Raw genomic sequence first — 24,653 nt, 5'->3', positions numbered from 1 at the left:
CTATTAATAACCACTTCTGATTCAGAGATAATGAGCTGATCCCCTCAGATAGAGCTTAGTTTATAATCAGTATTTGAAAATCACAACACACAAATATGTTGGGACATTTTTCTCATTTTAATTTTATTTATTGCTTTTGGTGGTGAAAACTGATTGGAGACATTCTGTACAGAATGCTTTACTTACACAGAGAAACAAGAAAGGGAAAAAAGCCTGCAAAGAAGAGAAGGAGTTGTTTGGAAAAGAGAAAGGTGAGTAAGGAAGGGGAAGCACCGACCTTGTATCCCATTACATCAGATTCATTAGCTAGAGGTCTAACTGGCTCCCACCCAAGAGACACATGTGAGCCATCCTGTATCCACATAATGTTGCCTGGAGCTTGGCTGGGAGCTAAGAAGAAAAAAAACCACATCAACATAAATATATTTTTATAGGTAGTTTCTTTGAAATCAAAAGAAAAGTATTTAAATCTTTCATTACATTTAAAACCAGTTATGTTAGCAGGCTCCCACGACTCTGGATTGAATTTCTAGGATTTTTCTAGTATTGTAATTTAGTAGATTATTATGTATTTATTCACCCCATCCCATCCCATCCCATCCCATCCCATCCCATCCCATCCCATCCCATCCCATCCCATCCCATCCCATCCCATCCCATCCCATCCCATCCCATCCCATCCCATCCCATAAATTCCACAAAGCCTATGAAACTGAACTCTTTTCTCTCCCTTCTTTGTAAAAAATCTCTTTTTTTTTCCTAGGAAAATAACACTTATTATGAATGCAAAGTCATATGAATTCATGTCTAAATATCAAAGCAAAGCCATGAATCAAATCTATACATGATTCCTGATTATTATACACTCAAATGAAAACACAAGAGGGTAGAGGTTGCTCTCTGACTTCTCCCTTGTAGCAAAGACATTGAGATTACTTACGGGACTTCTTGGTTGTTGCATGCACAGCAGTGCTAGGTGGTCCATACCCTGCAGCGTTGTACGCCCTCACTGTTAGATGATATAACGTGTTTCCTTCTAGTCCTGTCAGGAGGATGGATGACTCATTTCCCTCCGTTTTGACCTTTTCTGCTGCTTCTTCCTTCTCCATGTCCTTCCAGTATCCAACCTGACAACAAGGGACCAAATGAAGGTTTAATACAGGCACCTAGCAAGCTCATGCTTCCAGATGTTTGTACTTGTTATCCTGCGGAGGGTCTTTTTACCATTTATACCTTTTTCTGATCATCAAGCCCTATAAAGCATATGGGATTTGCTACTTAACCTCAAGCCATGCAGTGCTCACTTCTCCAAAATGTTAAGATTTGGAATATCATGTTATGACCTGAAACACATTGAATCGCTGTGTACTGGCATGAGAAAATGTAACTACAAGACAGAAGAGCACCTTCACAGAGGTGAACTTTGTCAGAGAGAGCTCATCACTGAAGGAGAACATTCAAGGAAAGCTTATCCTCTGATAGGTCACCAGAATATTTACTTTTACTCTGGAAAACTCTGGCCACATCAGTTAAACATGTGAACAACATGCCCTTCCTGGCCCAGTGCAGCTCAGAGCCACAAGACTTCTTATCAGTGCAATGAATAGGTAATGACAAAACAATGAAAGAAATCTTTCCATCATCAGAAAAATCTTATCTGAAAAAAATGAAGGAAATGGATTCAGTTTTAGTTCTTGGATATAAACAGGTTTCTGGTAAATGAAATTCTGATAGTATGTTTGTGCCCTTCCTTTTCAGACATAAATTTCCTAAATGATCTTTGGTGTTCTTAATTCTTATTTCTGGTATCTGTGCTAAGTTTATCATAATCTCAAAGAGGTTATAATGCAGAGCTGGGAATTTTAACAGTCTCTTTCCTTGGGGACCAAGTATTTGGGGCATAACAAGAAAAGCAACACTGTTTCTTTTTAATGTATATAGGTGACCTACACAAGTAAGGTAATTCTCATGGGGCCCTGCTTTCCCTAACAGGACATGTTACTAATGTGCCTTTCAAAGATCTATATTCGGCTTACTGTTATTTATACTGAGACCTACTTGCATTTATTGCATGTTTTGACCTTTTATGTGAAGTTGGTTATTTCTTAGTAGGTTATTCATATTATATCTGGATAATTTTTCCTCTGAGAAAAAGGTCACAGACAGTATAGCACTTTTGTGAATGTATCCCAGAAACTATAAAAAACAAGGGGCTCATAGGAAAATAAGACCAATGAATACAGTGCTGACCTTTTATAATTGCACCAGGAGTGCCATAAAAAAAAACAACTAAAAAATATCTGGTTGCAAAAATGTACATTTGAGGTCCTGTCTTCACTTGAGCAAAGTGGCTCTGTTAACTTTGACTGAGGGCCAAGTCAAAGTCCATTCTTTCAATTGTAAAAATTCAAGTAAATGTCTTTTTGTGTGTGCACATGTGTGTGTGTGCTGGCATTATCTCATATTAAAACACTGTTGCTTCAATTCTTAGATTAACTACATCTCAGTCTACAGTACTAGCTGCAGTCACCATCAGGTATTTTGGTATCTGAATGCTTGACCAAACCTATTGATGCCTGAAATAACACCTTGTCACATCTTTTTTGAAAAGAAGAAAAGCATCAACAACCATTTATTCACACACTAGTATTGAACCTCCAATGCTTATTATCTCTTGGGCAATCAGATTCCTTTAATTTCCTCTGTGATGCATCCCTCCAAACTTGACTCTACAGTGATGAGAACTGCACAGTATTAAGGACTGTATGAACAGGTAGTGAGAGAGACCACATGTCCTGGAAGATGCTATGAACCTGATAGTGTAGGATCCAAAATGAAGATCATCAGAAAGGAAAAGTGACTTGATCAAGCTTACATAGGTGGACAGTAGCAGGTAGCAGGTGTGGAGATGCAACTGAAGTAGTGAAATTCTTGTTCTAGACAGATGGGAGCAAAATTGTAAGTAGATCAAGAGGTCTCAGTATTTTTTCCCAGGACACACTATGTCTCATGTTAATGTAAAGTTCAAGATAGTAGATAGCCCCCAGCTTTTGCACTGAATCTTCTTTTTTTAGCATAAAGTAGTTGTGAAAACCTCATTTTCAAAACACTGATGTGAGGACTACATAGATATAGTAATCTGGTGCAAGAAAGACAGGAGCATAGTTTGTCCTATTTGATATTTTTCATGTGTTTGGAGTTACTCTACATCACTGTTTATATGGCATTATCAGTTCGGATACTAATTGTATTTTGTACCTGTTAAGTCTGCAAAAATAATCATGATGTTCCCTATCAGTTCTGCAGCAACACGTGGCAAAGGTGTTCCCCCCGGCAAAAGGATATTCTTGAGGGAATGAATATACTGAATTAAAAACCAGAAACATGAAATGCAATTAAGCAATGCTTCTGTGGTAGTTTCCTCTGTACTTCAAAGTGTTTGTTCCCTGATTTTAAAATTACCCTTAAAGTATTGCCAGATGAGTATGGACTTTGATATCAAAATTTCCTTTTCTTTTTTCTTTTTTTGGTAACATGTGCATTCATTTGTTGATGACCAAGAGAACAAAAAAAAAATGGCTATAAAAAAAAGAGAATTTCAATGATCATTGAGTAGGGTAGATGGTGCAGGAATTTACATTGATTTGAGCTGAAATGAACTACTTATGTTTAAAAGTGCTGGACATATTTTTTAAAACAGAAGTTTTGTTTGTTTATTTATACTTCCATATATTCATTAGTTCTCCTTAAAATCTTATTATTTTCTGTAACATTAATTTATATTTATAAGAGGGGATTTATAAAACAGAGCAGGCTTTCATTAATGATAATTTTGGATATTGACGATAGCATAAAGCATAAATCACAAAAGAGTAGTCCATATTTGAAAAATGAAAGAAAAAGGGGGAAAGAAAGCATTTGATCTGATTAATGTGTCCTTGTTTGAGAGGTTTTACATTATTGCTGGACTTTCTATTGATTTTTGTTTAGCTAAAGAAAGCTTTGATACCTGATTCCCAGAAATCCATCTCTTTGAGCTAAGGAGAAAGCAAATAACTAACTGAGTAGAGGAGATATAGGAACATGGAAATTCCTTTGCCCTGATCGTGGGTTAAGCGATGGTTAAAAGTAAATCTTCATGTTAAAATTTATTTCTGTCTATAATGGCGGACCACTTCCTTGAAGTTTTAGGTTAAAAAATATTTTAAATAATATTACTGGTTTTTCCAAGTTGGTCTGTAGGATGTGCATTCTTTACTATAAATTAATCTGATCTAATTGCATGTCCTTTTTGCTAAATTTATTGTCTGGATATTCTTTCTGTTGATCCCAGAAAATCTAAGCTACAAATTAGGCATATCAAGAGCCTAAATTAGGTAGAATGAATCAAAGTGGACAAAACACACAAACTTTCCTGGACTCTGAGCATTTATCATCATCAACAGCATTGATGTAACTGAAAATGTATTTGAAGAGATCTTAGAGTACGGTAAGTGTTTGGGGAGAAAGAGCTGTGAGCTGAAAAAACTGCTGCTAGCCCTGAAAAAATGGTTCTTACAGTGATTCAGATTTCATAAAAAGTATTTTAATTAGCATTATCAGAAAACCTGTATGTTACTTGAACTGACAGGTGAAAACCATGTAAATGTTGGTGCAATGTTATAAGTGAGCACAAGAGAAGAGGTGCTTTTTGTATCATTTAAGGCATTGGTGTGACTGTGCTTCAGAACTGGATGAGAGGTTCCTGCAAAAAGGTCAGTCAGCCTCAATTCTTTCATTCTCACCAGAAAAACTGCAGACTGAAAAGAAGAAACAGAAAACTGTTCAGCACTCCTATATTCTGGAGCAGCTTGCATCTTCCACCTCTTTCCTCGGGTACTCTCCTTCCACATGGTCTACAGCAGACCCATGGGATGAAAACTGATATTGTACCTCAACCTTGAGTACGACCATCAGGTATCTAGTTATATTTTCTCCTGAAAAATGAATAATTACCTATGTTTCTGATTTTAGGTAATAAACCCCCCAAACAGTTCATGAGTCATTGATAATGGTAACAAATATTCAAGATACGGACATTAGAAAAAGTATTGCTCTCTTGGGACCCTGATGAGGAATCAACTGTGTGATCCATACTTCAAGGGCATGAAAAGCAGTAGTTCTGCTCTGCTATAAACTCTTGCTTCTAGTCTCCAGGACTTTAGAGGTGTTTGAATCAGAATAGGAGTGACTTTCTAGGCAAAATTAACTCATATATAAAACAATTGAATCATTAATTTTATGTATGGAAAAATTCATTAATTCCAAACATAAAGTCTGGTAAATTGGTCTTCAGGCTAGTGGACCACCAATTACTCTTTTTTTTTTTTTCTGTCTTGTTTTACCAGGCTGTGGTTAAAACATTCATATGCTCTTTCTAAATTACATCACTAAATAAATAAATAAATAAATAAATAAATTCCAGTATCATGCACATATAATTTTCTGTTCTATTATATAAATAGATAAATTACACTTAAGAAATGGTAAAATATTAATTATTTCTCTTTGAAAGGACATAATAGGGTAAAAACAAGTTATTACGTCAGGTAATCCTCTCTGAAGGATCCTCTGAAGAATCCTCTCTGAAGGCACTCAAGATTTTTTATTTTTTGTCCTTTTTGGGTTTTTTCCAAGTTGTTCTTTTAATTGCATTAGTCAAACTCCTACCCCTTTGGGGAATCCCAGTGAAAAAGACATAAGCTTTGTGATCTGTACTTAAGTATTAACCTTGTCTTTCTGGAAAGGGAAAACAAAAATATCTCTTCTTCCAGCCAGTAATTCTGTCTGTTTCCCTTCCTTGCCAGTAGTGAATGATAAAGAAAACATTGCCTAAGGCTCAAATAGATTTTATAACCTTCAGGTTAAGGATTCCAAACAATAAGTATGAACGACACACTATATTTTTCTACAATTCTGACAAAGTTTTCAAGCTACTTCTACTTTATCAGTCTGTAGATGGTGTATATTTAATAGGGTCGGGTGGAGAGCCGACAAACCTGTATCGAAGTCAGGACTAATATGTGCTTTGGAAGATGCAAATGAGTACAGCAAACCTTGCATAAAACTTGTGTGACATAGCGGTTGACACTGCTTTTCAAGGATGACGATGTGATATTGGACAAGTTACTTTGCCATAGTTAGTGCAAACAGGGCAGAGTGAAAGTGGGTCACTGCGAACTTGCCGGTATGTAGTAAATAGCCCGTCACTTTTGTTGATTACAGCCCAAACATTCAACTGTCAAGAAAATAGCTGCCCCTTTTATAATGTTGTTGTTAAAAGGCCAGAAATATGAAGAAGTCTTGTCACTGCCGTTGTGACCACAGGCAGAATACGAATTGAGACATGAAAACAGAGTGGCTAGTCAGATAGTTTTGTGTTCAATTTAAATTGAAGGCAGCATTTTACTAGCAGTTCACAATAATTTTACATTAGGAAATAATCGTGGATTTTAAAAAAAAGATAAATCATTCATCCTTTCATTAACATTTGGATTTCTGTAATTTATCTATTTGTTGTTTGTGGATTAAGGGAATACTACAGGCTTTGTTTTACAGTGCATTGTACATATGATGAACTTTCAGAATCAGTTCTGAAATTAAGAGTATTCACAGAAGTCTAAGAAAGAAAATTGTATGGAAAGCATGAAGCTGTTCTGTACTTTTGGGATTTTTTGGGAGTGGAATGTCTTGCTATAAAGACTCCTTTCCTTTTTGCACTGAGAGGATGCTTGAAAGAGAAATTCTTGGTAAGTTAGCAAAACTGGGCTGATAGTGTGGACTCAGTGTTCCAAAGTGAATACTATAATGCATTGACTCACTGCACTGATCCTGTAAATCATTATGATTAAATTCTTCCCAAAAATGGAACTGAAAAGATTTAGCAATGCCATATGCAGATTGTATTCTGTCCTGTTGAATTATGCAGGAGAGCGACATTTGCTTTTCTGTTTATTAAGAAAGTGCTGTTCTGATTATAATTATTCCTGGGAAAGAAGACAAAAAAGAGCAAACCACTCCCTGAAAGGTTTGTCTGCCAGAAAATGAGCAGAGAAATTCTGATGAAATGAACAAACAGGGAAAAGGCAGTGTGAGGGACAGGTGGGATGGGGAGAAAAAAGCACCCTCCTCTCCCCAGATAAATGTAGTATCTTAAAAGACACTATCACTTAGAAGGCTCCTTTAATTCCTTTATGGATGGAGAAAGGGAGCACTGAAGTATTTTTTTATTCCATTTTTTTATTATGTCAACTGTAGAACCTTGGCCTAAAATATTTACTTGCAATATTCATGCTAAAATCCTGAAATTGGTGTAGAGCACAGTGAGGAGCCAAAGTATTAATAAAACCATTTTCAAATTCATATCTGAGACATCCATGAGAGACCCAGAGCAGCCAAATATTACTTTTTGGGTCAGAGTGTACTAAACTACAAAGGTCTGAACATTTTCCAAGTGAGGAAGACCACCTCTGATATACAGAGCTCACCTGTAATAACCATCTATTGCTAGGACATGTCTGGAGACATAAGGGAAGTGTTATGTGACAAGCAGGTAAATGCAAAATACATTCAAGTTATGAAAGAACAAACTTCTAGGGAAATAATTTTCAATTTTAGAAAGAAAATATTTTTTTATATATTTTTAAGTATGTAAAGCAAAGATAATAGAACATTTTGAGAATCAGTGGTCAACAGAATAAGAGTGAAGACATTAGGTATAATTTAAAAATGTTAATATAGCTGAGAAAGGGTAGCAGAACAACCCCTTTCTGAAGAGAAAAAAGACAGGATGCAGCAATTAAGTTATTTCAGACTGGCCTTGAGATTTCAGTTAGGTTAGCAAGTGGAACACTTGCTACATAGAGAGGGATAGCACTTGCAAGGTGATTATAGTCTCTATCAGATACAGTTTTGTTCTCTTTATAGATAACAGGTCTAAAGATAAAATGGTCAAATTTCGCTGCTTGAAGCAAGCCATGTGCAAAGGGGTAAAAATATATTTAACATAATGAAGGAGTGGGAATAAAGAACAATGAAAGAGAACCGACAGAGGGTTAGCAGGGTTGAGCATGGAGACGTAGATAGAAAAGAAACCTGAGCAATACAAGACCTGAGGTGACATGGCAAAGTGACAGCCTGTTTGGACTGCACTGGATAGCAATATGGATATTGCTATTCGATATATCAAGAGGCCATAGCAAAAAGGTAAAAAATGTTAAATGGTTGTGTCAAAGCTATGGGGTAAATGTGCTGTCCTGGTCACCACTGCCCAGCCTGAGGCTGAGATGGAGAATGTGTTGACTATGGTGCTATCTGGACACCTACATGTCATTCCTAAGGCTATTAGTGATGGTCACCAGTCCCTGGGTTTGTCCAGACATGCTGCCAGGAAGACACTCTATGCTAGTAGGTCACAAGAGGTTTTAAGACACCCATATGATTGGTGTCTGCCTCAGACTTACATGTTTACTCACTTTTCAGTGTTACTGTAGAGAATCAGGAATGAGTCAATGCTCTCTGAAGGTCTAAAGCAGGCCAAATAACCTGCATACCAAAACAAGTACATTAGGTTTAGCTGGACTATTTCATGAGGGTCAGCATAGACTGATCCACAGGGTCAGGATGAGTCATGGTGGCCCAAGGGAAAAATAAGTTTATTGCTAGATCTAGATCTGATCTGTTCCTGGATGTTTGGGTTGTAAATTGTATCTAAAAGTGGGAGAAGGTCCACTGCTAGGGCCTGTTCACTTTCCCAAGTCAGGAAGGGCTGTTTCTCAGCAGAACTTAATTTATGGATGGTGCAACTGTTACTTCCCCTCCTGACATCCCATTGTTATGATCTGCCCATCAGATGTCCCTTGGCCACTGTGGGATGAGAATACAGGGACACAGAGGCTCTCTCCTTTCCCTGTGTTGATTGCTGTCAGTAAATAACAGGTTTGAACTGGTAGCTTAGAGCTGGAAACTGTCAATACCTAATTTTTCCCAGCCTGTGAACGATGCATGCTGGGTCACTTGCAATTCTTTCAGCTCTTTCTGAAGTGACAAAGAGATGTTATAAGAACTGGTGTTGAATAGATTCCAAGCACAAATAAATAAAAGATGTTCTGGTGCTACAACTGTGACCGTTGTTCTACAGCTAGTCATATGTATGCTAAAACGAGCATAATTTCTGTTGAAGTTTCACTGCTGCACATGTTAACAGAATGCAATGCTAGCAAAAGCAACAAGACTTCTCATTATGATATTCTGTGTTCATACCTCAAATCCCTGTGGTCTTCCTAGACTTTCTTTAATATGTTTCCACGCAACAAGAATCTCTGATACAGACAAACTCGTAGCTTTGACATCGATGGGAGCAGCAGTGGGTTCTGTATTAAGAAAAATTGAAACAATAAACTTCCACTGTAACAGCTTTTATTTATCAAAAACACTCCATCTGAAACTGTCATTTAGTTCCTTTATTCTACCTTAATACTCACAAGAAGGTATGACACTTAGGGGGAACATGAAAAACTGAACAAGATGAAGAGATTATTATTGTTGTATTTCTTTATTTGTGTCATGCTACATCAATACATCATCAGTGATGATGGGTGCAGCAAACTGTGAAAGAATCTTTTCTATGATTTTTAAAAAATCTTTAATATTTGTCTGTGAGTCCCCCACCTCCACACACCCTTACTTCAACAGTAGATGGAGTATTCATTCTATTTGTGGTTTTTTAGTGCCATTCTGTCAGCTCACAATGAACAATACCTTGCTGGGGTGCTCAGTCAGTCCTGCCCCGGGGTGATACTGAGTGAAAAGTGATACCCAGGGCTGTAGTGAAATGGTATGTAGAAGAAATTTTTTTTAGGATTATGTTATTATATCCTTGAAGTTACAGGCACCAGTGTTTGAGATGTGCCACCTTCTCTCTACTGTGAGGCATTTACTGTTTTAGGCCTGGGATGCACATTTTTATAAAGGCACCAAGACCTAGGATTTGTTCCCCTCATTATCTGTGTTGTTACCATTGGCCCTCTGTCCATGCATCTATCTCTGTGGTATTCATAGGACACTCTGTGTCCTGGCCTCCTGACTATCTGGAGCAGAGGACCCTTCCTGCCCTCCAGAAAGGGTGGGTGTCCTTTGGTGCTGCTGGCACACGGTCAGGGTGGTCACTGGAGGTGTAGGTCTGTAAGATGCTTTACATACCATATCTGCTCAACAGAGTTTCACATTATTGAACACTTTATAGAGACCTAACTTCTTTCAGTGGCTGGGAAGTCGGGTAAATGTCCCTAGAGATTTGCCATAACAGGCTATTGAATATACTACCCATTAGCACACTTGGAGTGATGAGTGTTCAAAAATTGTTCCATATGAAACTGAGACTTCTTTAAAGAAGTCGTTTGAATCTTTTGCTTTATTACCTAAATATTACTGAAAATTTGCTTACTAGAAGCTGTGAAGACAAGGCTTGAACACAGATGGTGAAGCACACAGTAGCAGCATTTCTTCACCTTTCTGGTGTCGTTCACTTGCTCAGCAAAAATGTGAATTTACATTCCCCTGCATTCGCAGAGCCTGCGATTTCTTCCTTGGCCTAATGTTCCTTATTACATTTCTAATGAGTTGATCTGCTCCTGAAGGGCAAGTAGAGGTCTTGACTTTTATGTTATAGGGAGATACAGCAAAGAGCTTTCTAAAAATGTTTTTGTGAGACTCGTTTAACAGGGTTACAGAAAAGGAGTTTCCTTACAGAACAGCCTGATTTAAAATGATATAATTTTCTCAGTGATCAAGCTGCCTAATACGTATGATACCTAGTATCAGTCTCAATTCATTAGCTACCCTCCTTTCTCTGATCATTTGCAGGCGTTTTTCTGGCATTGCTGCCCTACACTTTTTCACTGACATGGCTTATACATATTTTTTGTCCTTTTTGATGTCAGAATTTTAATGTTTGTGGATCTTTTTTGATGTCTTTTTTTTTTATTTACCTCTAAAGAAAAGAAGTAATTCTGATGTGATGCAAAATAGTGTTTGCCAATGATAAATATTAGTAATAACTATAAAATATGTATGGAACTTTTCAGGTAACAAAAAAAATGAAAAAAATCTCCAGAAATAAGTGATATGATATTTTGAATTCAATACTTAAAGTATTTTGAAGTGCTCTGAAGAAATATATTGCTCATACTATGATTTCCTGTTCAACAGTTACATCCTGCTTTCTATTTTATGTTCTACTAAGATCTGTGCGGCAAAAGCTATTTTCTAGTTTTTGTATTATTGAAGCAATTACCTTGTTGTCAGAAAAGATTGTAGTGGGATAAATAATTTGAGATATACACAAAATGTTGGTTGACAGCCTTTACATTTTCTGTAAATGTAGGTATCATTTCCCCTTCATAGCATTCACTAGGAATGGTTCATATATTGCTTGGAATAATAACATAGAATATTTTCTGGTATTTGTAAAGATTGTTTTCAACAAAAGGAGCAGAAATAGTTTGGATTTCTTTTTTATGTGAAGAAATGTATTTTTTACATATTAGAAGTAATTCACTGCACTTTCCCTGATATTAGACATTGAGAATAGAAGTGCTCAGCAAAAGAATAGAAATTAAATATTTGGGAAGAAGATGTATTGTGACTGTCTGAAAGTTTTTGGAGACTAAATAGGATTTTTTATTGATTCAGATAAGATGAGGACCATATAATTTCTGGTGATATAATACAGTCTGTGGTTCACTCCAATGTCATGCTTTATTTGCTGTGTCTAAAACTAATGATAAGTTTGACAGGTTCATTAGCTTTTTCTATTATGGTCACTGATGTTATAATCATATTATTTTCTTCATATCTTGTCATTATGCTACACCTATAGGTGTCTGCCTAAGGTCATACCTCTTGAAAAAAGAAAGAGGACCAACAGCTTTAATAGTCCCTTTGATGTTCCCTCTTTGAATTAAAGCTGTTACACAAAAAATTCTCATAAAGATGTGTGAAATGTCCATGAAACACTGTCTTTCCTTGTGTTGCAATCACGCTTTAAGGAAACATGATCAATATATAGGTCTTTGGGATGTCTGTAATACAGCAGGACATGGATTTACACTTATTGCATTGATCTGATGTTCAGAGAGGGAATCTTGAATTTTGATACTGGAAAGTAAAGAAAGAAGAATTACTTGCCCTCATTGTGTTTTTTCCCCTATGTTTATGATTTGCAAAACTGATCTGTTTTTCTGAAATAGTAGTCATCCTTGAAGATTTCCACATGGTCTATCTTAAAAAACAAGTCCAAGAGCCTACTCAAGTTTATGTTGTTTTAACATGGCAGTCAGAGTTATCTTCAGCATTTGAGGAGGGAATGTGCTCATTAGATTGATTGCACATCTGCCTTTCCATGGGTAGTAGTGGCATTGACCAGAAGACTGCTTAATAAACTCTTGCATGTCAGGGTTTAATTTGATTGTTTAAAAAAAAATCACTGAAGACAGCTCTAGAACTTTTACAGAATCTCTCCAGATGAATCATCTGGCAGAAACAGGAAATAACCCTCTGTAGTTTACACATAATCTACCAATTTATTAGTCTTCATGTTCATCTAAAACCCAAGTATCTCAACTTTAGCTATGAAATGATTCATAGGACTTTACTTCATGAAAGTAAGATTTTAATTAAAGACATGAAGGCTGTGTTTAAAAGTGTGTAACTGGATATTGTTCCCTCTAAATGAAAAGGAAAGGCTCTAAATTTGTCTAAGTAAGGGCTATCACCAAAAAACAAGAGGAGATAGGGATAAGCAGAACAGTCCTTCACTCTGCAGTGGCTTGTTTAATATAACATCATCCACTAGCTGGCTTGATGCAAATCACCTAAAAGTTATGAAGAAACAAAATTGCAAGGGCTGTGGTGTAGTCCTTTGTCTTTCCGACAACTGAGAGCTTTGGATCTCCATTGGCTCAGTGAATACCACAAATCCATACCAGATAAGAAGAAAAGCTCTGTGCAGTATCATTGTTCCTTGTATGTATTACAGAACCACATCTGGGGTCCCTCAGGAAGTTTTAAACTGTGAGTATTAGAGTCTTCAGGTTTTGTACCGTTAAGGGTTCTCTATGTCATATATAGAAATTTTTACTAGTATTCACTACTCTGTTTATCAAAATTATAGATCTGCCAGTTGTTGTGAAGATGATTCCATCAGGTGCCTGAAGGAGGAATTAGATAATGAAATGAACAGAACTGATCATTATCACACATTGTGGCAATCTTTAATAAAAAAACCTTTGTAAAAGACTTAACTCATCTTGAAACCGCTTGGGTTCCATCAAACTTTTTTCTCCCAGATGTTTGTTTCTATGTCCTTGTATATTCTCACCTATTTCTGTACTGGACAGTACTCTAATTTATATTTAATTTTGTGCCTTTAGGCTGCATCTACGCTTGTAAATTAAGTGGAGACAGAGAGACAAGGCACCAACCTGAGCATGGACATACAGCTGTCCATAGCATTACATTGTTAACACAATCTGTGGTGAAGTATTGACTCAGGGCAATTAGTGCTGCCCCAAACTGTGGTATTTTTATCAGAATTATGCCGTGACACAATTTAAAATATTTGAGTTTTTCTTGTGTGTAGGTTTTACTTATTAGGTTCCAGTTTTGTAATAGACTGGCTTATTACTCCTCCTCATGTACTTGACCTAGCATTTATATATCCTTGCTTTTCCTCTAGTCCTCTAGTTCACATTTTTCTATATATTGGTCAGATCCTTCCCTGTATTTAATAACCAGTTCTTCTATTAGCATTATGAATATTAAATACATATGATATAAGACTGATCCTTAAGAAATTCTGCCAGCAGCCTTCTAAGCCTTTCACAAGTCAGGTGGTAAAAGGTATGGTTTTTTGCCCTTACATAGAAATATTTTTAATTTTTTCTTGAATGTTTAGCTAAAATTTATTTTTGCCAACTGTTCATTGTCTTCATTATTTTGGGATGGGAAAGATCTTGCCTCAGGTTCTTGAGCTTGGAGACTAGCTCTCAACCAACCATGGCAACCAGGAATAGAAAAACAGATTAAATTTCATTTATAGTACATTTAAACAGCAAATTCTGCAACGTTTAATTTGGAAAGTGTTGAATTTCTGACAAATGCAATTCCAGTAGTTTTCATTACAAATGTAAAAATTTGCATTTTCACATTCTTTTAGTTATCCTCTCTATATCATCTTATTTATTTAAAATAACCAACAAAGTATTTTATTATTGTTGTCCATTCCTTGATTATCTTTAATATAAATGCCTTGTTTAATTCACTTTTTTTCTGATTTATATACTTCTTTAACTTAAAAAAACCCTAACCTTAATTTTTTTCTATATTTGTATTATTTTTATCACTTTCATTATCTGGGTTGTATTATGTATGCTTTTTTGCTTTTTACTTATTCTAAATATTTTCTAGTGAGTACATCTATAGATCCTCAGATGTACTGCCTTAAAAATGTACCATTTTTTTCAATATAAAGTTCAAATAGATTTAATAACTTTGGCCAAGAGACATTTCAAAACACTTTCATTTCTAGTCTCATCTATTAATTCTAGTGTATAAAATAATTCCCTACTCTTTAATGGTGATGTGTACTACTGTTAGTTGTTATGATCAGCTTTTCTACAGTGTCTTAATTATTCATCAGAACAAGACTGTTGCACCATTATTTCTTCTCACTTAGTACTAGATAAAGAATCTGCTAATTAGCACAGCTGGAACACAAGTTCATTAGTCCTTACAAATTAGTTTTTACTGTCCAAGCTACTCTCAGCAACTGAATTCTCTCATAAATAACAACATTCTGTATTATTTATCAACAATTAGGAAGGCCTTTCTCAGAGTCCAAATTGATCATGGTAATCAGCAACTGATCTCTAGTTTGATCTCCAGCTTCTTTAATTGCCCTTTTCTAAAATTACACCGAAACCAAGGATATTCTGTTTTAACCAAACACTGCTTTTGTATTTCTGATATATCACGTCATCAGCATGTTATGGCATCCAACCTTTTACTTTTTTTTTGTCTTTCCTGTGCATCTCATATTTTGTCTAGCCATGCTTGTTAAAGAAAGCCAACTTGGACATCACTCTTACTGGTACAGCCTTTTCCATCTTCTTGCCATCATACCTTTACACTCTTACTTCCTTCTCCATTGCTATATTTATGATTTTCCCAGTTTTTACTTTCCAGTGAATTAAAACCACATATAGAGATTGCATATGATTTCCCTTATCCTGAAAGCTTGTATGAGTAGTCTTAGAATTCTTAGTCCCTCAGTATTGGATGAACTGGAATGTAGTCATCAGTAAAAAAGAATACATACATATTAAAACAAATGTTGCTAACATCGCTTTTGTTCATGGTTTTATTTCATTGTCTACTGCCTTTACAATTTTTTTCTCTGTGGATCAAAATAATCTATGCCTGCACTGAATTTCAGTGCTGTTTCAGTATATTCTCTAATGAATACCTTATTTTCCTGGCAGAAAGTATGGTCAGAAGATTTCTCCCTGTTCTGATCATTATTCTCTTCAGCCTCAGGCCTACACACTGCAACCTTTCTCCTGGCAAGTAGATTAATTTGCTGTGCTCTCCATGTGCTCTGATATCTCTTTCTCTTAATAAAGTTTACCTTTATGAAAAATTTAGGCTTGTCTTCCCCTGGTGCTGGGTGGAACATGTTTACTGTGTCCTTCTGTTCTGCCTTCTTATTGAAGGTAATTGTGCATCTTTTTTCTATCCTTCGTCTTCTGTGCATTATCCTCATTCCCTCTCCAGAACTGCTTCCTGGCTCCCTTCACTACCTTTGACATCTATTTTAATTCTTCTCTCTTTGATTGCTTGTTGTCTTCCTTTCCTAAGATCTCCAGGAAAGAATCCTCTCTCAAACTTTCCTACTGCATTAAGACACCTTTTCCAGAGGGTCACATGTATTTGCTTTTTTTTGTCCATGGGTTATCTGTCTAGTTTTGTACAACCTTTTTGTCTGAACCTCCTTTCTATTCTCTATTCTTCCCTTACACTCATCTTCACTTTTACTTCTTGGAGAGTCTTTCCCATGAACTGTATCCTGGTGATGTTTTCTGTGAAGCCAAAAGATGGATGAAGGAGAAGAAAAGTCTTAAAACATCTATAACCAGTCAGGTTTTCTTCCCTCTTCAGCTTTGGGCTACTGTTTGGAGGAAGGGGTTGAAAATGGAAGATTGGTGAGGAGATATTTTTTGTTGTTTCACTCAAGGTGACTCTGCAGCTGGGAAATGTTAAGGATATTTTCAGTGTGGGGAAATTTCACATATTGAGTTTCCTTTTAGTTGTGTTCTGTCTTTTGAAAGTGAAATTCTCTCAAAGAAGATAACAGAATGTTGTTCAAGACTTAAAAGCATTCTTTCCCACAGGCATGAGGGCAAGGGAGAGAAGAGAGTTCAGAATTGTGAAAACACAGCTTGTGGCAGTCTTTTGTAAGACAAAGCACAGGCCTGCATGGCATGTTTTTGCCCCTGCTAAGCTGGACTTGGCTAGTGTATGCATGTATGTCCCTGAAATGATGGTATAAATTTGTTCTCTACATTTCAGCTGTGGATCATGGTCATCTTGGTGTTACCTGCATACATTTCATTTCCTACAGTTACCATCATCATTGATGCTTCAGTAACCATTGACATTATGTTGTCTTCTAAATATCTTTTGGCTCTATGTCCAAGTGGAGGTTGGTGACAAGTGGTGTCCCTCAGAGCTCTGTCTTAATATCTTTATTAATGACATGAACAGTCAGAGATCAAGTGCACCCTCAGGAAGTTTGCAGATGAAACCAAGCTGAGTGGTGCAGTTGACACACCTGAAGGATGGGGTGACATCCAGAGAGACCTGGAGAAGCTATAGAAGAGGGCCCATGGGAACCTCAAGAGATTGAACAAGATCTACTGCAAGGTCCTACACCTGAGTTGGGACAGTCTCAAGTACAAATAAAGACTGCTAAAATAACTAATTGAGAGCAGCACGGAGGTGAAGAAATTGGGAGCTTTCATGAATGAAAAGCTGGACATGAGCCAGCAATGTGCACTTGCAGTGCAGAGAAGCAACCACATCCTGGGTTGCATCAAAAACAGTGTTGCCAGCAGGTTAAGGGAGGGGATTCTCCCCCTGCACCCTCATGAGACCACACCTGAAGTACTCCATCCAGCTCTTGGGTTCTCAGCATAAGAAAGATGTGGACCTGCTGAAGCAGGTCCAGAGGAGGGCCAGGAAGTTGATCGCAGGGCTGGAGCATCTCTCCTATAAAGATGGGCTGTGACAGTTGGGGCTGTTTAGTCTGGAGAAGAGAAGGCTCTGGGGAGACTCTCTAGCAGTCTTCTAGTACTGAAAGGAAGCTTATAAAAAACGGTGAGCAATTTTACCAGGGCAGATAGTGACAGGATAAGAGGGAATTTTCAACTAAAATAGAAGAGATTTAGATTAGTTGTCAGAAAGAAATTAATTGCTGTGAGGGTAGTGAGACACTGGAATAGGTTGCCCAGAGATGTTGTGAATGCCTCATACGAGAAAGTGTCCAGGGCTAGGCTAGATGGGGCCTTGAGCAACCTAGTCCAGTTGAAGGTTCTCTGCCCATGGCAGGGTATATCAAAACTCAATGATCTTTAAGGTCCCTTCCAACCTAAACCATTCTATGATTCTATTATATGATCTAAATTAATAGAGATGAAAACATTAGCCACTCTATTTACTCCTGAAAAAGTGCTGTGTTTTGCTCAAGTTTTCAGTGTCCTTTTACTCAGAAGGTAATGTTTTTAAGCCTTTTGCTTTGGTCAGATTCACTTTATGTAATCAGAGGGCATTTTGTTGTGTTCACTAAGGGGAACTTGCTCAACATCATCTGCCAAGCTGCTTGTTTAAGAACCACTCAGAGCCACCACAAATGGGCTCTGAATGTCAATCAGAAAGCACACAATGCGTGATGAAATACAAGTAAGCTAACGTTTTGCTGGATCAGCCCCAAGACCATAATATATTGTACCGTCAATCGTTATTTAATATTTACTCTTCAGTAGAAATCCTTGAAAAATGGTGCCTTCAGTTCTTTAGCTCCTTAAGCATGACAGTCCATACCTCTTTCAAAAGCAGTTTCCCACTTTATAGCAAACTGCAACGTCTATTGTCCTCAATCTCCATATTGCCCAGAATTTATCTGTAATAAACTGTTTCATTACTCCTTTAAATTTTCACTTTATCACCCAGGGTTATTCTGGAGAAAAGCTTTTTATAAATTAATTTAGCACTGTAATGTCGGAGCAAACCATATTTTTCCTGAAATATGTCTTATAAAGTATTTAGACCCATAGAATTCCTCTTTCCAAGGAAAAGTCTAATGTGCAGACACACACAGAGACTGAATTAGCAAAGCTGTTAACAGGTAGGTACTTTCAAGTAATTGAATTGTAATCAGAAAAGTTGATTTCCAGAAAAAAAAAAATTATGTGTTACTGATTATTCTGTTTCCAGTCTTGTCCAAATAACAGGCAAAGGACCACTTATTACTAATCAGCACTCAGATTTTGCTAAAATAACTTTTGCTACTAAAAAGAGAATAAAATAAAGATTTTGCCTCTTCCTTTGCAAAAACATATTTTCAATGAACTTTCTGATGAGAATATGAAATCATTAAAAAATAAATACATCACCATTTGTCTCACAGTATCCATTTACATTTAGAAACAGGGAAGTCCACTGTACAATTTCCAAGTTGTACTGTTCAATTTTTGTACTTTAAAATGTAATTGTTTTTATAAAAATATGAGTACTTGATAATGCTGATTCAAAAAGTGGAGCAAAAACTTCATGTTGAACTGACCTCCTTCGGCTGAGCAGATGACAACAATAGGGCTGAATGGACCATCTCCTTTGTTGTTGTAAACACCAACTTTCACCTCAAAAGGAGTCAGAGGTGGCACACTTTCATCTCTGTAGATGAACTTTGAGGCATCTGAAGATGTCACCATTTTTTCCTTCCAGCCGCGAGTTCCATTTGGCCTGAAGGCTACAATATATCCAAATCCTTCTCCACTCTGAAACTCTTCTGACACCGGCTGAAAAATTAAGTTCAGGTAATGATCAGACATGGTTTTACTAATTTAGAAAGCAGACACAGTTGCATTATAGGATTTTAGTTACCATACTTGGTAAGTAAATTGTCCTCATAAGGACAATTTCTTCCAAAGAAGAACCGAAGGTGAGAGTTTTCTCACCTAATCACCATGGTTAGGTCATTGTCCTCGGACTGAATGAGTTCTTGGGCTCATTAACTTTGTGGTTAATTCTTTAATCTGTTGTCTATTGGTGGAATAGCCTCTACCAGTGACCTTGTTGAAAATAAAGAGCAACATATTGTGAATAACATGATGTGCGTGTCCCACCTACTACAGTGGGACTTCCTTGGTTTGTAAGTGCCAGCCTATCTAATTCCTGTATCCAAATGGGGTGTTAAATCTTAGGGATTTAACCCAGGGTTCAACTTAGGATATAATATAATAATTCTCTTTGTTTTAACTCTCAAACAGCTGTTTCATTCTTTTTAGTGTAAAACCCCTCTCATTTTCTTTTCTCTCCTCAGAATACCTATACAATTAGCCACTTAATTTGGGACACATCTGCCATAAGCAGGCAGTTAGAAAAGGGATTTATCTGTTTTAGAGTCTGAGCACTGCAAAAGCTAAAACTTAGATGTCCAGCTCAATTATTGGAACTTCTTGTGCTAATTAGTAAATTAGCAGTAGCTTACATTTATTATGAAGTCAATGAACTAGTTCAGGGATTAGGTTAGGTTTAACAGCTGTCAGCATTTACACCTATGGGAAATGTCCAAAAATGGGTGCCTAAACTCCCTCTCTTGAAGTGCCCCTCATAGATTTGTAGCTAATGAATCAGAGCAGAGGCCCAGGGGACACTAAATGCTCTCCCATCCCCATTGCATGTTAGTGTCATCATCAGGCACTTGCAGACACAATTTTCTACCCATCCTTCTGAAGCTATGCACTGTCCAACTAAGGAAAAAGAAATCATGAGTCCGAGGGCAGAGGATGCAAAAATAAGACAGACTTTGTAATCTAGTCTCACCCATGTGTCTGTGGTTTCTTTTGGAAGAAAACTTTGTCTCTTGACAGAGAGTAAGATATGACACACTCCAGTAGTTCCCCACCCCAGTCACATGGGAAACACTATAAAGACACTCAACATGAATATTGCATATTAAGATATCATATAAGGGACTGGGATTAGGCCAGTTCATATCAGATACAGTTCTAGCCATGTGATATTTTTGTTTGGGATTCAACAAATTCTCTCCGAATAGGAGAGATGCTGCTATTTATAGTTATAGACAAAGCAAACTGAAATCAACTCTGTCACAGCTGTCTCAGGTAGCTTGTGTTGGAGAAGACAGATGTGCCAACAGAAAGCAGCCTCTTCAGACGGCCTAGAATTTGCAAGTTGAAACAGATAATCAGAATTCTGTGTGTCTCTTACTATCTGAATGTCTCTTTAAATTGCCTAAGCTAAGACCTTTTTCATTAAAACCCTGTGTCTTTGTCTGATGGAATTCTTGAGTTTATGTGTAGGTATATATATATGTGTATATATACACTTATTTTCTGAATCTGAAACTCTTCATGATGAATCTAGAAGTTTTAAAAACTCAAGAAAAATCTTTGTTCTACTGGGTTTTTTATGATTAGTAGAGAACACAACTCCCACTCCTCCAACTGCCCACTGGCATGACCATACATCTGTGTTGTATCTTGCATCACAATTATCTTGTCAAAATAAAGGTCTATTTAATCTTTTTAGTTTCATATTTTTATGATTTAATTAAAAATAATTATTTCTAAATTGATGTTAAAAGTTGTAAGGCTTTCCTTTTCTTTCCCTACCTACTATTTCATCTGGTCTTATGTTTACATAAGATCAAAAAAAAAAAAAATCAAATCAACCCAGCAGTAGGTCAGGAAGTCTTATGAATTAGCACAACTTTGGAGCTGATGCCATAATGTTGTCTATTCAAACCACATGAAAATGCATAGTACTTTGAAATTTTTGAACATATTTAAGAACAGTATTTTGTGTTCATGTGTTGACAAGATATGCTGTAAGGAAACCCCAGTACAGTACTCTTTACTTTGTCCTCAAAGATGTTAACATGAAACAAAACTTTTAATCAGAAAAGTCCCTTACCTCCCATGCTATTACTAATTCATGTCGCCTTCCACTTCTGCCACTTACATTAGCTGGAGGTGTCTTTGGAACTGTGAACAAAAAGGAAAAACAAAATAAGACAAAATAAAACAGAATGTCCAAGTTATTGAAGTTTTCCCCATAGTAACAAGTTGCTGCAGAAGACATGAGATATTAAATCAGAAGAGAAATAAAAAACATAACAGTTTGTGATAAAGAAAATTTGCTCAAGTTTCATTTCAGACAACTGCACACTCAAGCTGGTAAACTCAAACAAAACATAAGCTGTGAATAAAAATAATACTGGAATAAAAAACTGCTTAAGCACTATGCCTTCTACAGATCAGTCAAAATTTCAGAGTATGGATCATCTGATAGATAAAACAGGCATTATCTAGTTAACATTTATATTCTTTTAATAGAAAATTTGAAATGCCAGAAAACATATTTCAGGCAAATCTTAGGACATAGACAATGATGTTTCTTTTATTTGTCAGGTAATTAATGATTTAGAATGTTTTACTTTTTGTAAATCTACTCTACCAGGGAGCCAGTTTTCAGAAATTTTAAAATAACCAACCATAAACAACCCTCATAATTTCTTCAAAGTACTGGAAGCAGTACAACCCATAGATCTTGAAAAATTGAGATCATCATTATGAGTTTAAAGGATATGAACAGCGGATTAATTTCTTTAAAAGAAATCATCATCAGTGTGAATAGGATTGTCATATTTTGTAAAACCAGAAATATGAGTTGTTCCATTGGAATTGTGTAATTTCTTTTATCTTACTTAGTACCTCTAATGAAGCTCCTAAAATGACTAATGTCTTGAATTTATTTACTGTAAGTAGTTAAGTTTGCATTCTTTATTTGATTAAATATGTTCTAAACTTATTCTTTGCTTCCTTACAGCAGTACACAGGTCGTTGGTAGAAATGTACTATGAGGCATTAACTCATATGTTTAGGCCTTATTGCATGTTGTTTAGTTAATTTGTTGAGTTGCACAGTAGCACTTGCCTTTGAACTATACAAAGAAAAATACATTTAAATAAATGTACACACTTCTATGTTGGTAATTAATTATTTAAATTCAATGAATTCCTTTGTTTTCCTTTTTGAACCCTGAACTTCCCTTTAAAGAACATAAGCCAAATTCTGTATTTCCTCATAAACGATGCAAACCTACAAAGTGTGTTACTTATTTCTAATTTATACCACTGGAAATGAGGTAAGAACCCTTTTATCTGTGGTTCTTAACAGACCTATAAGGGAGATTTCTAATCTGTTTCTCTCCAATAAAACTGTGTTTATCTGGCAAACATGGTACCTTTCCTTCCTTCCTTTCCTTCGTTCCTTTCCTTCCTTCCTTCCTTCTTTCCTTTCCTTCCTTCCTTCTCCCTTTGCATATGCTAAAATGATGTCTTTTGTAGTCACTGTCTGCTGAAAGCTCTTGATTTCTGTATAATCAGATGATTGAATTGTTTTGCAGGTTAACTTTAGCTAGTGGGAAACCAGATAATCAGGCTGACCTTGTAGTCCGGGCTCCCTCTCCAGTAGTGCAGAACTTTGTGGGGGCTTAGCTCATCTATGGATAACTTTCTAAACACTAGGGAGATTCTACTGACTAGAGACATCAGTGTGTTTAAATTATGTACTAATCTTTGCATGTCAAAAAGATAATGAAGTTTTTCTTTCATAAATGGAATTGCCCTCTGGATTAAAAAAAAAAAAGAAAAGGAAAAAAGTAATGCAATCAGTCAGTGTGCAAGATTGGGATGAATGTTCTACCATGAGAAAATGCAGATGAAGAATCATCTTCCATGCAAAAATTATGGTGCCATCTCTAATAGGGTATATTTAAACCTTTTTTAGCATGCATTTTTCTTTCCTTTTTTTTTTTTAAGGTACTTTTGGATAAGTTATAAAGACAAATGAAGTTCTCATGTAGGTGCCACATTAGAGGTAGAAGAGTATGCTGTACTCCTTTGAATCATCCAGCATGATGGAGTTATTTAACCTGCAGTGTCCTCTTTCTAGAGTTTCCTTGTTAACAGCTTTGCAGACTGCAGTCCTATTTAAATGAATAAACGTTACAAGAATAAAACTGTCAAAACGATGAATTTCTTTTGCACCAAACTAAAATGTACATTCACACACTGAAACTCTTTCAAATGAATAACCATTAAAAGAATAAATGTGTCAAAAGAATAAATTTCCTCTGTACTGAAGAAAAGCAGAGCATACACAGTGAGAGGGGGACATTTTGAAATGACTAACTATTAAGTGAAGAAAGCTATTAAAAAACACCCATTTTTTGCCAGGTACCAAGGGGGGGGTGTTATATATCAGACAACCTTTTATCAGCATCACCTTTATATCGGTGTTATATCTGAATTTACTCACTCATGGCCTAGGTTTATTGCCATCTAATTAATGACTTCCCAATCTTTATGTTGTTAATTCTCAGCAGTGACACTCATGGGTATGCACTTGCACCAAATACGCAAGTACGAAGCCTCAACTTGGCTCCTGGACACCAGATACATGTACCTAGGGGACAAGGACATTAGGACCTCTTTTTGGGGGTTTATCAAAGCTGAGAATTTCAGTATTATTTCTTCTGAATACATACACTCCAACTAGTAGCAAAGAGTTCTTTGCTATGTTAATGTGTCTCATTTAACAGCAAGATGAGAGAATGTCGCCTACTGGAAATTGAATTATTCCTTGGCTTAAGACTGGTCCTCAGGGTCATAAAATGTGACCATGCTTGAATTGGTTGTCATGTCTGTGATTCTGATCAACGCCTTCTCATTAGCCCCTTTGCCAGCTACCTATTTTCACTTGTCTCCTGTTTTATCCTTTGACTGTAAGCTCTTTGGGATCAGGTCAGCTTCTTTTTTTTTTTTTTTTTTTCAGCCACTGGTAAGGTCAGAAGTTAAAAGGCAGGTCTCTCCATCATTCTGGTAATGTGAACAACAAATACTACTAAAAACTGTGTTCTGAAAGACAGGGTGACTAGCTGCAGCTCACAGTAAATAATGGCCGGATGCCAGCACAAGTTGATGTTGCAACCTCCACTTAACACAAACAAAACAAATCTTTAAATGACTTTGCTAGGAGTTTGATTTGTTTGAACAAACAGCAGGATTTTTTTCTTATGCTTTTCTATTTTCATGGAATTACTGTGATATGGTGAAAATGAAAGTGAAATTAAACATCTCCTCTAAACCAAACAAAAAATCATTAACATTTTCTCTAAGAGCAGTCATGGACAATGTAGTCCTTTGCAGTCCTATGGAGAATTTGACAGGATACTTCAGATATAAATGAAGA

At 36.4% G+C, this 24,653-nt stretch overlaps 1 protein-coding gene across 1 annotated transcript in view; it reads right to left on the bottom strand.

Annotated features, from left to right (window-relative positions):
• CNTN5 (contactin 5) overlaps window positions 1–24,653 on the bottom strand; it is a 590,743-nt gene that overhangs the window by 6,186 nt on the left and 559,904 nt on the right. The window contains 5 exon segments of the mRNA XM_050333940.1: window positions 278–390; window positions 941–1,127; window positions 9,301–9,410; window positions 18,938–19,172; window positions 21,313–21,383. Coding sequence (XP_050189897.1) covers window positions 278–390; window positions 941–1,127; window positions 9,301–9,410; window positions 18,938–19,172; window positions 21,313–21,383 — 716 coding nt within the window.

This window comes from Myiozetetes cayanensis, unplaced genomic scaffold (genome assembly GCF_022539395.1).
Source record: "Myiozetetes cayanensis isolate MyiCay16 unplaced genomic scaffold, myiCay2020 scf5-8, whole genome shotgun sequence".
In the NCBI taxonomy this organism is placed as follows: Eukaryota; Metazoa; Chordata; class Aves; order Passeriformes; family Tyrannidae; genus Myiozetetes; species Myiozetetes cayanensis.
The sequence above is the reverse complement of the archived record's forward strand: the minus strand, read 5'-3'. Positions and strand labels throughout refer to the sequence as shown.